Below are 16,686 nucleotides of genomic sequence, written 5' to 3' on the forward strand. Positions count from 1 at the left end.
TCCTCTGTCTAATTCTGCCAATCTAGTCCTCTGTCTAATCCTGCCAATCTAGTCCTGTTGGCCAAATTTATGAGGTGTTGGAAACAATATGGATCGTTTTAAGATAGTAATGCTATAAGTAAAACTGTCTCAACTTTACTGGAAACAAGGCCTCATGTTAACCACAAGCTGGCAGCTTATTTCTTTCAAAACTGGACACAGTACATTGCGTGTTAACTCTACAGCTTTAGGCATAACAAAAAGGTTTGCCATGTCCATGTATGTTTAATAATATGTTCGTGTTTCACAATCTCGTAAACAACATACAGTTGATCAGCACGTGCACGCTGGTATGCACAACATACGCACGCACGTTATACAACTGGAGTTATTATTAGAATGTTTTCTAATTGGCTTTATGAAATAAGCAAGCCATGTGCACATGTTCCTAGAGTTGAAAGAATATCTTTGGCTTCGGTCAAGACACTTGCACCTAATGTAGCTCCTTCTCTGTAGAGCTCAACACTTTGTTTCACCACTTCAATTTTTGATTTAAATAATGTTGTCAACACAAAGGTGACAAAATGATAGATTTAGGGAGGGGGGGGGGGTACAAGGGTCCTCCATCCGAAGTAAAAAATATTTTTTTCTTAATACAGCCTATAACTAACAGTTCAGCAAAGACATCATTAAGCATCCTGATGCCTGGTCACTGGTGAACCTAGCAGTAATTACGCACCATAATAATTCCTTCTTAATGGCAAAAGCATAGCACAAGTTAACTTAACAGTACAATAACGACTCAATGATCTTAAAAACACTTAATTTTCCCTGCAGCTGTCGTATTAAATAATCATCTACTTTTGTCATCACTTTCACAAGTCTACAAAGAGTAGACTTTTTCCAGACCCCCTTTCCCCCATCAGAGTACTAAGTGAAAAGCCAAAAATGATGACTTTTGACAGCAATTTGGATCGCCGTTCTTATTATTTTTTTTTTCAGAAGCATTCAGATGGCATTAGCCCCCCCCCCCAAATGCCCAGTTTGTAGACTTGTTAAAATAATAATATAATGCTATACTTAAAAATACAGTAAAATCGTGTACTCACTCTCATGCTTGGACAAAGTCGACGGACTCGAGTCGTTCTGGGCCAGGCGGAAATGCTGGAAAAAGGTCACAAAGAAATGAAAGGTAACATAAATTACTGGTAAATCAATAAACGAGGTATGCGGACAGTGGCCTGTGATGTACACCGCCATGTTCATAAGGGTCAACATGGGGGTGTGTATTGGCCGTGTCAAATATTTCTTTCACATTGATTACCCAATATTTCCCAAATCAATGGTTTGTAAGTAACACCTGAAAGAAGTGAACCGCTTAAGTGGATCTAAAAAGGAATGTAGGTTTTATTAAATAATACAAAAAAAAAGACATCTTAAAAATATGAAAGGAAGTGGTTCTGAAAAAGAAAGTAGGGTTCAAGTCAGAGAATTCTATATTGCAAGGTGTCCTAACTAACAAAAGTCCTAACTGGACACCATAGTTGATTTGAGCTTGATACAATTGTTTCTTTGTGAAATGGTCTACAATCACCAACACTTATGCTAGTAAGCAGAAAACTTTTGCACCGAGTCGGTTTACATAAGCCAATAAGTCAGAATGACATGACTGCCCAAGACTGTGAATGTGCAATGCTATGCCTATTAATGAAGGCCACTTAAACTTCAAAAACTGAACCTGATGCCTGAAGAGTCTCTCACCTATAAAATGTGAGTAGGCCCTTGACAGGCCTGGACTTACTGTAATTGGTCAACTGCAATGACCACTGACCACAAGTTTTAACAAAAATAATTGTGTATGGACATTAAAAGATTGCAGAATTAAGTCTAAGTGTAGTGGGCAAGTCTAATAGCCTTCAACCATATCAGGCTATATGAATTATTATATCAAACTTTGAGAACCCAGTGTTACATCTCTCACCACCTGATATTGAAGAGGGCAATAATCTATCCATCAAATTCCTCATACCAGACCCAACGTGACAACTGTCAGCTTCAAGAGTCGTTAAGTACAGCTAAATGTCCCAACCACTACATCCAACGACATTGCCATTTTTATGGGATTAATCCATATTAATCTGTATTAATCTATATAAAGCAACTCACCCATTTCCAAGCACTGGTCTAGACCCCTTGTTGCTAAATGCACTCTGTGTAAAAAGAACATGGCAAATCCTTCAGCCGTGGAGGCTTTAAGTGCAGACAAATGCTCTGAGCAGTGCAGCATGAACATACATACCTTGATTCAATAGGCTACTAAAATAGAGCGTCTGAACTTGAAAGACCTGGCTTCTAGCACAGGAGAAAAGGTTTTTCTCGTAGCGGGGGCTCCAGAAGGGGGCAGGCAGGTGGGGGTAGGATTTGGGAGGGGAGGGGGGTGGCATGGCAGACTGTTTACTTAGGGCAAATGAGATGTTTGGCGTACACAAATATTTGACATGTGTAATGTTAGGCATCTAAAATGAGACCACTTAACCTTGAAAGACCTGAATAAATAACAGAATATTTACTCTTGTCAGAGTTCCCCAGGGATAAGTTCAGATTAGGAAGAGAGTGAAGTGGCAGAACCTGATGAAGCCAGAAAAGATGCTAAATCAAAATTTATTCAAGTGTTGCATTTGTAGATAACTGTTTAAGCACAAACTTTCAAATGCATAAAATTTATACCGACCTCCACCAAGAGAAGCAAAAACTTGATACAACCTAAATGTACCCCAACCTTTTCCAAAGAGCCTTTAGGGCCACAAATTTTAAGAATGTAAACATAAAATAGCCAAAGGACTTTTTTCTAAGCGCCCCAAACTTTAATTATAGCCCTATAATCAAGATCTGTCACTAAAGCCTAAGGTGTTCTCATTTACATCCATGCACCCCAGGGTGTTTTCATTCATCCCTATGAGACCCAGGGTGTTTTCATTCACCCCTATGAGCCCCAGGGTGTTTTCATTTACCCCCATGCACCCCAGGGTGTTTTCATTCACCCCTATGAGCCCCAGGGTGTTTTCATTCACCCCTATGAGCCCCAGGGTGTTTTCATTCACCCCTACGAGCCCCAGGGTGTTCCACTATCCCCTATGAGCCCCAGGGTGTATCCACTAACCCCTATGAGCCCCAGGGTGAACACACAGACCGCACACCCCAACAATTAACTCCACGCTGCTAAACAAATGCCACAATATTTCCTTCCAACAAGCCCCAGTCACCAGCCCCTGGTACACAGTGGTATTTCTTTGCCTGTATTGACAAGAGATCATATGCCTGGCTACACCCCAGACTGATATTGACCAGCCAGGCCACGTTTGTTATGCACGTGCAGGGCCCTGTGGAAAAAGTAACGAGGAACTGAAGAGGAAAATTGGTCTTTCACTGCAGGACCAAAAATTCAAGATAGCCTAGACCGAGGATAGAACAGAAGGTGTTAAATGGGGATTGAGGGCCTGTTCTGCAGAGAGCTAGAAATGGCTTATTTTTCAGACTGGCAGTTGCTAATCCTTGGTATTCTACTGTACATGTATTCTAGATTGAAAAAGATTTAAAGTTTAGTTCTAATGTTAAGGCCAAATTTTGTTTTAAATGAAATGAGGTATAGGGTTAAGCAAACATATAGGTGCAATAGCTAAGAAATCCAAGCTAAGATTAAGTGGTTTGCAGAAACAGAGCCATACTCAAGGCCAGGGTTGCCACTCAGGGGATAAAAATATTTCATTGAGAGATACAGTAAAAAATAGCTAAAGGGCCTTGCTAAGTATTACCACTACCAGACTTAGCAATAATGGATAAACAGCATTTCAGGCAGACAATATCAGACATAAATAGGATGACTGAGCAAAGATGGATACAGCCAAGATCATAGCTCCAAATGTTCCCTCGATTTTGTAAGCTATTGTTGCACTTTTCACTATGGAGAATTGTCAACAAATATGCTTTGAACAGAAACCCCATTTAAGTTAATACACACACAGAGGAGAGAACTTCGAGTTCATTTGTGCTGCTGTGACATGATGGCTGTGGTCACTGAAGATATGACTGAGGAAAGGTCTTTTAACACCAAGGTCACAAAAGTCACTCAGTACAGGTTCAAGTGCCAGGAAAACCCCCTTCACACTGGACAGTGTCCTTTCTGCGTACTTTGTGCAACCATGAAACTGGCATCACTGTAGTTATAAAAGGAGGCACAGGAATTGCTTTGGGTGCAAAATGAATGCTCAATGATCGGACAGTTGTCAGCATGTAAAGTATTATAGTTTTTTTACTCTCAACCAGGGTCGTACTAAGGGATGCAGAAAGGATGCCATCCAGTGTAGAGGGGGCTTAAGAAAAAGGCTGCCGATGAGAACCTGAAGAGGGGGGGGGGGGGGGGGGAGTTGGTAGGAAATTTTGACTCCCTTCTATGATAATTAAAAGCAATTCAAGTGAATGACAGTGCAGAACATGTATTATTATACATATATTGTGTGCGTGGGAGCTCAAATAACATTCAAATGTCTAACAAATCATGCTGCATAAAAATCTATTGACTAAGTTTCCATCTTTATGTCCAGGCAGACAGCATTTCAAACTGAACAATTATTATCATAAGTTGGCACCCAAATAAACTTCTGTAAAGAACACTTAATAGAGCATTCAGTTAACAAACCCACCAGGTCAAAATGCCAGCCAATCTATTTGTTCATTACTTATACCTGGATGAACTTAACACAGGCATTGATTGGTTGTTTCCTGTTTCTCTGAGTTCAAGGTCAAGGTTACTGACCCAGATATGTCAGGTACATTTTGATTGCAGGTGCATATCTACCAAAGAGTGTTTGTATCTTTTTTTTAACTTAAAAGATGTTTGTGTAACATTTCATTTTCGATCAGTTTAAACAGTCTGCTAAAATGGGTGATTGTGAATAAAGAGGAGGGATCTGGACTCGAAACACAACTCAAATCAAATCATCGAACAAAAACAAAAACATGAGATCATGTATGGAAGTTCAAACCCATTTTCTTTGACACTGAAAGTCCATGGAAGTCAATAAGGCTGCAGTGTATTTGAAATAGGTGAAATTTCTAAATTCTATTTTCTATTCGCGGTATGTCTTATGATCACGGCCTGTGCCCTGAATATCCTGCGGCGTAATTACTGGCAGCGCGAGCCAGTTACTATAAGTTACTATAAGTAACTGGCTCGCGCTGCCAGTAATTACGCGGCGGGATATTCAGGGCACAGACCGTGATCATAAGATAGCGCGAATAGAAAATAGATTTTTAGAAAATAGACATTCCATGTGAACGAAGCCCAAGTCCTATCATATGTCTGGTTTCATTACTACTACAATAATACATGACATTTATCTATCTAAAGCTGTTCAAAAAGAATTACTCATTAGGAAAAATCAAGCGGATTATTTACTTAGGTTATAAATAAAACATGCCTTTAAAATCTTACACTTTGTCTCTTTAAAAACAAAAAAAAATCATTGCCAGGCGCTGCGTTAAAGGGACTAGTGTCTTTTCTTTCACTCACCTTTACACTGGTCTCATAATCCGAGTTGACTTTGAACATCAACCCCAGGCGAATGTGGATCTCGTTAGCTCGGCTGAACCCTGGATCAGTATAAAGCACCTGCTGAAACGCCTTGATTGCCCTGCAAAGATAAAATACAATGCAAAAATTGAATACATGAACAACAGGGAGACAGTAGGGATTACTAGTCTAGTTTTAGTAAATAGATCTATTAAGACCAAGCATAAATTGTTAACTGAGCTGTTCTCATTTGTAGGAGATATCATGCTTATAAACTGAACTTTTACCTTGATAAAACAAAACATGTAACTGAAGATATATGTATCATAATAATCATTGGTATCAAGTATCATCAAGACCTAATATTTTTATGGTATCTGATGTTTAATATCATTTGCATTTGGAAAATATAGGTTTTGTAAGTGTTGTAAGTGGTGATCCCCATTTTTTGGTTTTCTTTTTGTTCAAATTTTAAGGTTAGTGGACCAAAACTGAAAATACCACAATGTGGCCCAACCCACACAATAACGATTATGATATCCCACACACTAGTGCATCCAGCATACAGGTAGAATAATAAACCCTATATATCCCACCTGGTGCTTCTGACCCCAACCCCAACACTGCAGCCAGAATAACTACCATCTGGCACTTTTCACAATAATTATCACATTATGTTATACCTTTAAACTTTTCAATTTCCACATTTTATTAAGCTGTACCTACAAAAGCTCAAAACAGTAGTTGTCTAAAGCTTTGTTATGTACAGCTCAAGTAAGTGTAGAAATCAAAAAGTATAATATAATCAAAAGACTACACAGATGAATTTCCATCGAAATAATTATCACATGTTTCTTGTTTCCACATTTGTCATACCTTCATGCATTGATCATTATTTTCACCTGAGCAAGATAACTACTAGGAAGGGGTTATCCACTTCTATTATCATTTTTACAAGTCTACAAAATGCATGCTGAAAGGAAAGGTCAATGCCCTCTGTATGCATCTGAAAGATCTTCATCCTAAGGGATGTGTTTTTAAAGGTCATCATCTTAATTTTCCAACTTGTATACTCTGAATGGCATGGGGGGGGGGGGGGGGGAGTCTGGAAAAGTCTATTCAGTGCAGACTTGTGAAAATGATGATAAAAACAGATTACCCCTAAAAAATACAAAATCCTCTTTTGTCAGATTAAATACTAACTATTGAGCAATCCTGTATAATATTGGCATCCATGCACATTATAATAGATCCAATCAACTCCACATGACCTGTCCCCTTCCAGATGGACCTGCTGACCACTGACATCATCAGCGTAAAAAATTCATTAATTACATGGACCCACTGCTCGCACTCAGTGACCATCAATAATGGTCAGCCCAATGACTTGGTCAGCTCACTGGTCAGTGGGGATGGTTCACATGACTTAGTATTAAAGGTTTTTAATATTTAATTATTATTCTTATAGTATCAACACATTTACATGAAAATAAGTGACAGAGCAATCAAAATTGGTTTTCATGAACAAAATGGGTTTTTATGGAGTATTCCCTGCCTTTAAATCCCTCTACACCTCTTCAATAAATGACTGGCCCTGAGTTCTGATGGACGACATTCTATGCAGAAGGTCAAATCAATAAAATTCAAATTTTCACTTAATGGGCTTTTACACTCAGTGACCCATAATCTATTTCTTTTCCATACAAATGACTGACAGTACATGCAAACCTGTGGACAAGCACCTAGTCATAAACACTGACACTGTCTTATTACTAAAGACAAAAGCTTACTAGTCAATATTCACTTAACACCAAGGCCCCCTTTTTGTTACTAATAAACTTAAAGTATCTGTCAAACAGACAAATATTACCTCTTGCATGTGGAAAATTTAGCCTCTGTCAATTTTCAGTCTTCTTTTAAGGTAAAACTGTATTAAAATACTGTCATTGTAACTGAAGTCCACATTTTGGTTCACATTTCTGATAAATATATTAATTTTTCCCAATATGGCTCTTCTCTGTGGGCAATGTGGGGCCATTGGGTCAGACCAGGCTCACGACTTGGCTAGATTGCCATCCACTTCTTTTCCCTATCTGATTCTTTCCTTGTCCCTAGGTGCTATAAACTTCAAACTTTGGGCCAAAGAGAAGAGAAAAGGCTTGCTGCCAATGTTCTGCTCATGTTAGTCATGTGTCCAACTGACCAAAGTTGTATAGAGATAAACTAACCTAACATAAGTATAAACAGGCCTTTAAAATGATCACTTGTCCATTAATATTGTACAGAGAAGATTCAATCTCACTTAAGTGTAAATAGGCCTTTAAAACTATCACCTGGTCCATTAACATTGTACAGAGGAGGTTCAACCTTGTGTAAGTGTAATAACGGACTCCTACGACAATCACCATGAAAGTTGTATGTACAGAAATGGGTCAACCTATCCTAAGTGTAAACAGGCCTTTAAAGTGACACAATTTAAGGTGAATGCCCTAATGCAGAAAAGTTCGCACCATCTTCCACTAGAACATTTCGTGACCCCAATTCACTTCCAAGCTGACGGAAGAGAATCAATTGCGTACACATTAGCTCTTATTATAAGGTAAAATTACAATGTGATACATGCATCTGAGAACAGCAGCTACTGTACATGAATGAGGTGGAACATATAAAATATCACCTAAGCCAAGTTTCATTTTTTCTAACAATGACTGAAATAAGTATTATTGTCTACAGAAGATAAGAAAACCAGTATGCAAAATGCAGTCAAATTACAGTGAAATCTGTTAACTTAACCAGCATGATCTACAAAAGAATGCATAAACCTGCCATCGATGACAGAATATGAACACAATGACTACACGTCAATACTTCATAATGCTTTCAAAATCATCAGCCATCTGACAAATTGAGAAGATAAAATACAAATGCTGGGGGGGGAGGGGGGGAGCTACTTTAGGGGGTAAAGAAACTGTAACAAAAATATAATCACTCCCTAAATAAGAGGCAATAAAACTTGACTTCCCAACACTGAATTAATCAGGGATAAGATTAAAGGTAAACAGATCAACACAGTCATCAACTCCCGAGGCACACAGGCAACGGGTTTGCTTCAAGTTACTATCATTTCCGTCCCTGAGGCGGAATTTTTAGATCCCTTTATTTCTCTAATTGGTCAGAGAGAAGATTAAACAAAAACAGAGCAACAATGAAATATTCAGGACCTGCCTGGGGTACAATACTGCAGTCATTAACTGTCAAGCCTGTCAAAGGTGGCTAGGTTTATTTTTCATTACTTTTGCAATAATGTCCATGTTTCCCCTCAGCAGCTCTCTTTCTTATTGAGTGGAAAAAAAGGACAATTTACACAATACAGAATGGTGCAAACAGCAGTCTGACCTGGTTTGACTGGTGTGTTTTTTGGCATGCCTGACACTGTGATACATGTAGGATATTTTTTTCTTTTTTCTTTTCCTTTTTTTTTTAAATCTATGTTTGCATATTTCATGAGCATTTTACACATAAAACACTGGTGAAGAGGTTTGTCTACAAGGAGACTACCCTGTAAATTCACCAGCTTTTCCTTATGACAAGTCATAAAGCTCTGAACAAGTTAAACTATTCTCAATAAATACCGACTCCCTTGATTAAGCCAACAGATATAAGCCTGATTGTTTTTTTTTTCTTTTTCTAAACTTTTGAACACTTATCGTATAACCTGCACCTGTCAGCCTGAGGCCTAAGGGCTGCGTTCAGAACTGATGCAAAAATCACAGAATTTCAAAATTCTGTGAAAATAGTTCATGCCTCAGCCAACTGAGGGCAAAGTAATAACATAAATAGTGGCAAGATATGTCTAGCAGTCTATGTACCAGTCTGACTTAAGGTCACTAGCCACCCAACCCAGTCAAGTTGTTTACGTTACAGCACCTATGCTCTCTCAGGTAAGGACAAGGGAAAAAGTTGCAGGGCATTCAAAACACTTGACTAACAGATCTGTGGATCAAGTATGGCGATGTACTAAAAAGCTTGCCTCTTTATTCCAGATAAGACACTGAATAGATTCACTGCAGGGATTGCGCAAACAACCATTCTAGTGGGTCAGTCATATTTGATCCGTGGATCTGTGAGTCCGCGGTTCTGAATGCACTCTTAGGGTGCTTTCCCAGAGATTTAGATTGATCTAAAGATTAAGATTTAGATCGAACTAACTCCCTGGGGGTTCACGCTAAATTGCAATCAGCCGAGCGGGCACCATAGTTAATTACCCCCTTACAGCGTTTAGTAGGCGGGACAGACGCTTAAGCCGGCCAAGCTGACAGTAATCTAGTGAGACTCCCCACAGGGATAGATCGATCTAAAAATCTATGGAAATGGGGTGTTAGACAGAAAGGTACCACATTCCCCCAATACTGACTGGAGTGGACTACCTAGTCTAAATTAGCCAGACTATTTGTGAAACTGGTAAGGCAAGGCAGGAGGAAAGGTGAAAGAGAGGATAAAGAATGATATATTTATGTCATATGACCACCAGCTCCCAGACAGAAATGAAAAATGTGATGTCAGAAAAGCACTATCTAGCCCTAAGATATGGTGGTCTTACTTCTCGACTACAAACAGCTTTCCATCCAGCAGATCCATAAATACATTGACAGAGTGTAAGGGCCCACTCCCAATAAAAGTAGCGTTCTACATAGATCGATACAACTCCATGGGGACTCTTGCTGAATGCAATCAGATTGACATATTAACACACTTCCTCTAGTTTCCAACATACTGGTTTAATCCCAGCTTTTCCATATGGTAATCAACACCATTGGGACTGGGCCCTAAAACATGATGCTCTGAAATGTCATGCCAGTTTCTCGCCATGCCTTAAGGATTATTTTAACTTTTTAAAAGGCTGACATTTGGGCTGCCTACAGGAAGAAGACTGACTATTCACACATACAGGTGTGGGTGGATGTAAGGGGTAAACTTGAGGGCTAACAATGTGGGGTTAGGGGAAAGGGGTAAATTAAGGGGTGACAAAAAGCAGGGGAGAGGGGGTAATCTGGAAGATGACATTGTTAAGGGGAGAGGAAAGGAAGGGGTATACTGAGAGGTAACAAAAAACTCTTTGGAGAGTGAGGAATGCCAGAACGATATCAATTAGCCATGAGCAGGATATGCCACCCATTCACTTGTTAACTAAGCATTTCCAATTATTATAAAACATGCGCCCCATGCTTTCAAATCCATTAAAAGTAAAATACCACCTACGTATCAATGCTATGTCAAATATCTTTCTGTAAACTGCCAAAATATTTGCAAAATAAAATAAAAAAAATGTCAACAAATTTGGCCTCTGGATGTTAAGTCATACCAAAAATTTAATATGGCATCAGCTTGTCAGATACCATTATTTTTAATTATAAGAAAAATATGTGGCAAGTTTAAAAATTCACAGATTTTCTAGAGTGCCTTTTCAAATACAAGTCAATCAAGTTTCCAGCTGTCAGCAGTCGCTGAACCTTTGCCTGTATTTGTGTCGGGTGCCAGTGACCCCGAGATTGAAATATTTCAACACTTTTAATGCAGGGAAAAGGTGTTCAGTTTCCTCGTACAGCAGTTTTACTAAATATATTACAACAAATATCTTCTTAACAAAAAATACATGTTTAAGTTGTCAATATAAGAAAGTTGCACATTGCTATTGTGTATGGATAAATAAAAGATACCTCCATAACAATGACAAGCTTTTATAATGATTTTGCGCGGATATTTCTGGATCAACACTATATTTTACTTCTCAACTGCCTTTAAACAATAACAAACATTCTGAGCCTGTAAATGCCCTTACACTTTCTTACATAAGTTGACTGGAGAAAGGGAGAGACCCTCCTAAAATCTAATCACAAAAATCTCAACTGTTTCAAAGAGTTGCAACCTTAAAACTGACTTGCTGTCTAAAAATTATCCTCGAGGTGTGCCCAAACTTTTGACCAATTTTCTGAAAGGCATTTGGGACCCGTAACAAGTTCCAGCACTCTCCTCACTTGTCAGTGCCTATCAAGAGGACTTCCTGTATAATTTCACAGGTGACTGACACAGCTCTTTTCTCTTCAACAAAAGATTAACTGGTCACTGGAAGCTGGAAGAGCTTGGAAGTTCACCGACTACATGATATTGTAATGAACAGTAATATGGGAAAAATTATCAATCTTTCTGATACATATTTTTAGTTATCATAAAAGATATATTTCTGTGTTACATCTGAACTGATTTTACTGTATAAAATAAAAGCTTAAAAAAGCTTGCTTTTCTTTTTTGTTGCTAAAAGGAATGCTCTAATTTTAAGAATTTACAACTTATATAAAAAAAAACCTGTAAAAATATTTGTAAAAATTCATAATTTTCCCCATTGAAATAATCAAGACATTACCACATGCTGTATTTTGCACATGCTGGCTTCAACTAATAGAGTGCAATGACCCTGCAAATGTGGATGAATTACATCAAGTACCTGATAAATTATCAGCTAAGCTAATATCTATATTCATAATGAGCATTTAATAATTTAAGTCCATATCCTGCTTGTTCAGAAAGATGTTAGTACATACAAGCAGAGTTGATGGAAGAAGACCCATTCTATTCCACACTCCCTAACAGAGTAATGGTAAAGGTATATTTAAAGGGATAATAACTCTTCATTTTGGTCAAAAAATGAATTTTCCTGGAGTAAACAACAATTTTCCCATACTTACCAATGGTTAATGAATCCATTTTTACATTCAAAGTAAGTCCCTGGTATTTTTCTAATAAGTTTGGTTTTTTGTTAAAATCTCTTAAGAGATTATAACAGAGTATAGCCATCAATGAAGGTCACGTGGTCTGAAGACCAGCTCAGATATCAGAATAAAAGCTATAACTACCATTTTTGTGGTAAAACAAAATATATTATATTTCTGTAAGTTATTCACAATGTTTTTATTGTGAAATATAAATCTCATACGAAGAGTTATTATCCCTTTAAATAAATCTAGATTTGTTTAGCCAACATTGTTAATATCTGTCTGTCTATAACCCCATTCACACGGGACACTTTCAATCGCAATAAGTGCCAAATCGCAATTCTATCGATGTAAAGCTTCTAGTGTGAACACAGTAGAGACGCCAAATCGCGATTCAAATTAATCCTACTCGAGAGATGGATTCTATCGATGTAAACTTAAATCGCGATTTAAAATTTCCTAGTGAGAACGGGATCGATGTTAACACCGGAAGTTGAGGACTTAAGGCGCGTGCACAGTTTCTATCGAAAGTACAATACAATACAATAAATTTTATTCCATGTCGGGCATAAATTGAAACGAAACATTAGCTAAATACAGCTATTCGCCGACTGGAAAGTGAAAGAAAACAAACTGTCCACGCAATTTCAAGTTTCTTCGCAGTCAGCAAAATGGCCAAGAGGACGTACTGGTATGAAAACTCAGTGGCAGCATAACTAAATATTTGGGCCGATGAGAGTATTAAACAGAAAATAACACCGTACACACCGAAAGCATGGTCTTGAAGACAGCTACTGCGCATGATCAACAGGATATATCGTGACTCCCCTAGCGAGCGCAGTTGCAATTACCAGATCTAGCAAGGTAAATCGCGATTTCGTTTTTACATGTGTGAACTCAAAAAAGTGAATTTAGCTCAGCGCGTTGGAAACGCGATTCCCTTAATCTCGATTAACCATGTAGGTGTGAATGGGGCTTATGAGTGCATTCAGAGCAGCAGACTAACATATCCAGGTATCAAATATGGCTTATCCACTTGAATGCTTTTCGCATAATCCCTGTGAGGACTGTATTCGGTGTCTATAATTGGGAATTAAGCGGCAAGCACTGATGCAGGTCGCTATATTTCATCTGCGGATCTATATTAGTCTGCTGTGCCGAATGCATGCGCTCCATATGTCTACAAGTCATTGGGACTCTGTCATCAGTGGCTATCTACCTCCATAAAGTTATTCACCTTAATTTTCTACTAGAAGTTTACACCTGAAACAGACAATTTTGCTTCCCAAATAAATAATGCCCCACCTCCTATAATCATGCCTTCATACATACAGCATATATATGGCCTACTCACTAATATACTGCCCAGTCCACTGTCTGACCAGTGAAGTTGAAAGACATTGGATATACCACAGTGATGTCTGCGCTGTCCCAGCCAACCACGACCAAATTCCAGTAGCTTCACACTTATCTCAATGGTTCACATATCATACAGACAAATGTTTTGGTGAAAACTTCACAGCAGCAATGACCCAATATCAAACAACATTGCATGCCATCTGATGGATAAAGTGTCCAGGCCAGGGTCAGTCACCCGGTGTCCAACTACAGCCGGTTGACCTCTTGACCACCACATGGTTTTGTAATGCTGACCAGATACACTTTGAGAGGGGGCAGCTCAAAACGGGATTTTTTATTTTTTTTTTAGATGCGGGCAAAGTGGTGGCCTCAAATATCAAGGAAATATTGGGGGCAGATTAAACTTCTATAAAGTTTACTGGTGAGCTCTATTATTCTAAGATGGGGGGGGGGGGGGGCAGCTCACAATTACAAGTCATGTTTCACCTTATGGTAAGTAAGACCAGGTCAAAATTATATTTTTTGGAAAAAAAAAAAAAATACATCATCAGGTGGCAACCATAGAAACCCCCTGGTTATTTAGTTCCATAAACGCCAATGTTAAGTTGAGTTTCCAATTCAAATCAACTCAAAGTCAAACCACTCTCACACATAAAACTCTAAATTTCAATTTAAGTGTCAAATGTCAACCTTTTCACTGCTAAAACACATCTAAGTCTAAAGCAAGTCCACCTGACAATACCCCGCCCTTGTCTAACCAAACTTCAACCACAAGAAAGCAATTCAAGACTGCCAATAGTTTAACCCTTTGATGTGCCTTAAAAAGGGTAGACCTTTAGTCTGGGTTTCAATCAATTTGACCACAGGTAGACCGCTAAATATCTTGACTACAATGATGGAAAGAGAATACACATCTCTCCCACCAACTTTATAACAATAGCACGTCAACCACTGTGCATTTATTTATACACTGTACATGAGGAGTGGAACTTCGTTAAATTTCAATAAAATTTTAAAGACAGTTTTGAGAGAGAGAGAGAGAGAGAGAGAGAGAGAGAGAGAGAGAGAGAGAGAGAGAGAGAGAAAGGAAAGAAGGAAGAAAAAGAAAGGAGAGAAGAAAGGAAAGAGAGAGAGAGGTGGGGAGAGAGGACAACTGGCAGGTGTACCTGCATTTATAAACTTAGCTCTCTTTCTACATATAGCCAAAGGGCACTGAACAACAGACAATATCCTATTAAGACAATAATTACAATGTCACAGACAGACTTGTAAAAAACAGCCACAAACCACCAAAATAATCAAGCTCAAGCTAAAATAGAGCACAAAGCATTGTCACACAGTGTGTCTCTCTGTGTTAAGTCTGCTGGATCCATTATTGGAAAAGACAATCTCATTCTTGTGGTCTACAGAGGGCAGTGTTACACAAGACAGGCTATATGAGTTTCATATTTGTGGTTTACCAGAATTCCTGTACCGCAGGTGTGAGGAGACGGTGTATTATTTGACCAGGCCACAAGGTGACCGTCAGGCGCTGAAATCTAAAGAGCTTACGCCCACTTTAGCGTTTTTTGTCATAAGGATATTGTTGAGTTTTTAAGTATATCTTTCATAGTTACAGCTCTTTTTTCATGGTTACAGTTACTGTATAAGTCTGTTGTTAATTTATGCCTTTTTTCATGCATTTTGACTTTACAGCTATGCTTGGCTGACTGATAGCTAGCAGCACTTCACTATTGTGAGAGAGAATCAAATGAGAGAGAATCAAAGTTAAATTTTAGTCCGAGAAAAGGCATCAAGCGTTAAACCAATTCCTATACGATAATGCTGATATTTTCTTAAGATATTTTCCTTAAATCAAAATATTTAAAACACTTCAATTAGCAAGTACTGGCCATTATCAATTACTGGAACCTATAACAGGAAAATAACACTCAGTAACTAAGACCACTACTTACCTAGTTATTCCAAAAATAACATGCTTCAAAACAAGTCTATTATCACATACTGCAAGCCAATTCCTCTATTACAAATAAGAAATATTAAGACGTGTTTTAAGTTGGGTCCACCTTACTTGTTACCTCTCATTTCAGCAGCATGTCTGGGGCCCTATGTCTGGTGTGAGGACTTATGACTACAACTTGGTCTGGGTATTCTAAGATATGCTTACCCAAAGTGGGTGTAAACACGACTAAATTAATACCACACAAATTTATTTATCAACCAACTTATCAACCTGCCTCAACAGAAAAACTTGAAAACAACTTGGTTATCACTCTGATCATAATCAGGTCCTTGAAGCACACTACAGGTAATAATAACAATCTCATCTGAATAACAAGGACCAATTAAATGGGAAGCTCTAATTAAAGGCTTCCTACCTTGTTATGTCAAAACATTTAACTTCAAAGGAAACACAGTATGTCAGGTAAAAGAGATTCTACACATCATATTGCTAAATAGTTAATTTAGTGAGGAAATATCAGGAAAGAAAAATATTTGTAATTTAAAATGAGCTCCTGACTGTTTACTTTCTCCCAACCATTAACTTTTTTCTCATTTTCTCCATTCTCTACCCCCCCCCCCCTTATCTCTCAGCTCTCTTTCTTCTTTCCTCCTGTCCTTCCCTAAAGCCTAGGTCCCAACTACGTTTTGCACGCACAGTTTTTAGGTTCCTTTTGTCTGGCTAGGACGTAGCTAGATTGCACGTAGCGGCTGTTGATTATGTCGAAAAGTTAAGCCTAGGTCCCAACTACGTTTTGGGTGCACGGTTTTTTGGTTCCTTGCGTTCGGCTAGGACGTAGTTAGATTGCACGTAGTGGCTGTTGATCATGTCGAAAAGTTTCTACGTGCTGGTTGCGTCCTCCAAAAGTCGCACAATGGACGTGCTCCTCATGCACAAACTCCTTCCCGATTCCTTCCATGCGATCTAGCTACGTCCTAGACGGACGCAAGGAACCTAAAAACCGTGCGTCCAAAACGTAGTTGGGACCTAGGCTTTACCCTCTTACC

At 38.6% G+C, this 16,686-nt stretch overlaps 1 protein-coding gene across 4 annotated transcripts in view; it reads right to left on the reverse strand.

Moving 5' to 3' along the window:
• LOC106181631 (histone demethylase UTY) overlaps positions 1 to 16,686 on the reverse strand; it is a 63,224-nt gene that overhangs the window by 22,128 nt on the left and 24,410 nt on the right. For all 4 annotated transcript variants that reach the window (XM_086996522.1, XM_086996525.1, XM_086996524.1 and 1 more), the window contains 2 exons: positions 5,549 to 5,669; positions 1,089 to 1,143 (listed from right to left, as the gene is read on the reverse strand). In XM_086996522.1, coding sequence (XP_086852648.1) covers positions 1,089 to 1,143; positions 5,549 to 5,669 — 176 coding nt within the window. The remainder of the gene's footprint in view (positions 1 to 1,088; positions 1,144 to 5,548; positions 5,670 to 16,686) is intronic.

Source organism: Lingula anatina, chromosome 10, assembly GCF_051362555.1.
Source record: "Lingula anatina isolate TDL-2025a chromosome 10, LinAna3.0, whole genome shotgun sequence".
Taxonomy (NCBI): domain Eukaryota; kingdom Metazoa; phylum Brachiopoda; class Lingulata; order Lingulida; family Lingulidae; genus Lingula; species Lingula anatina.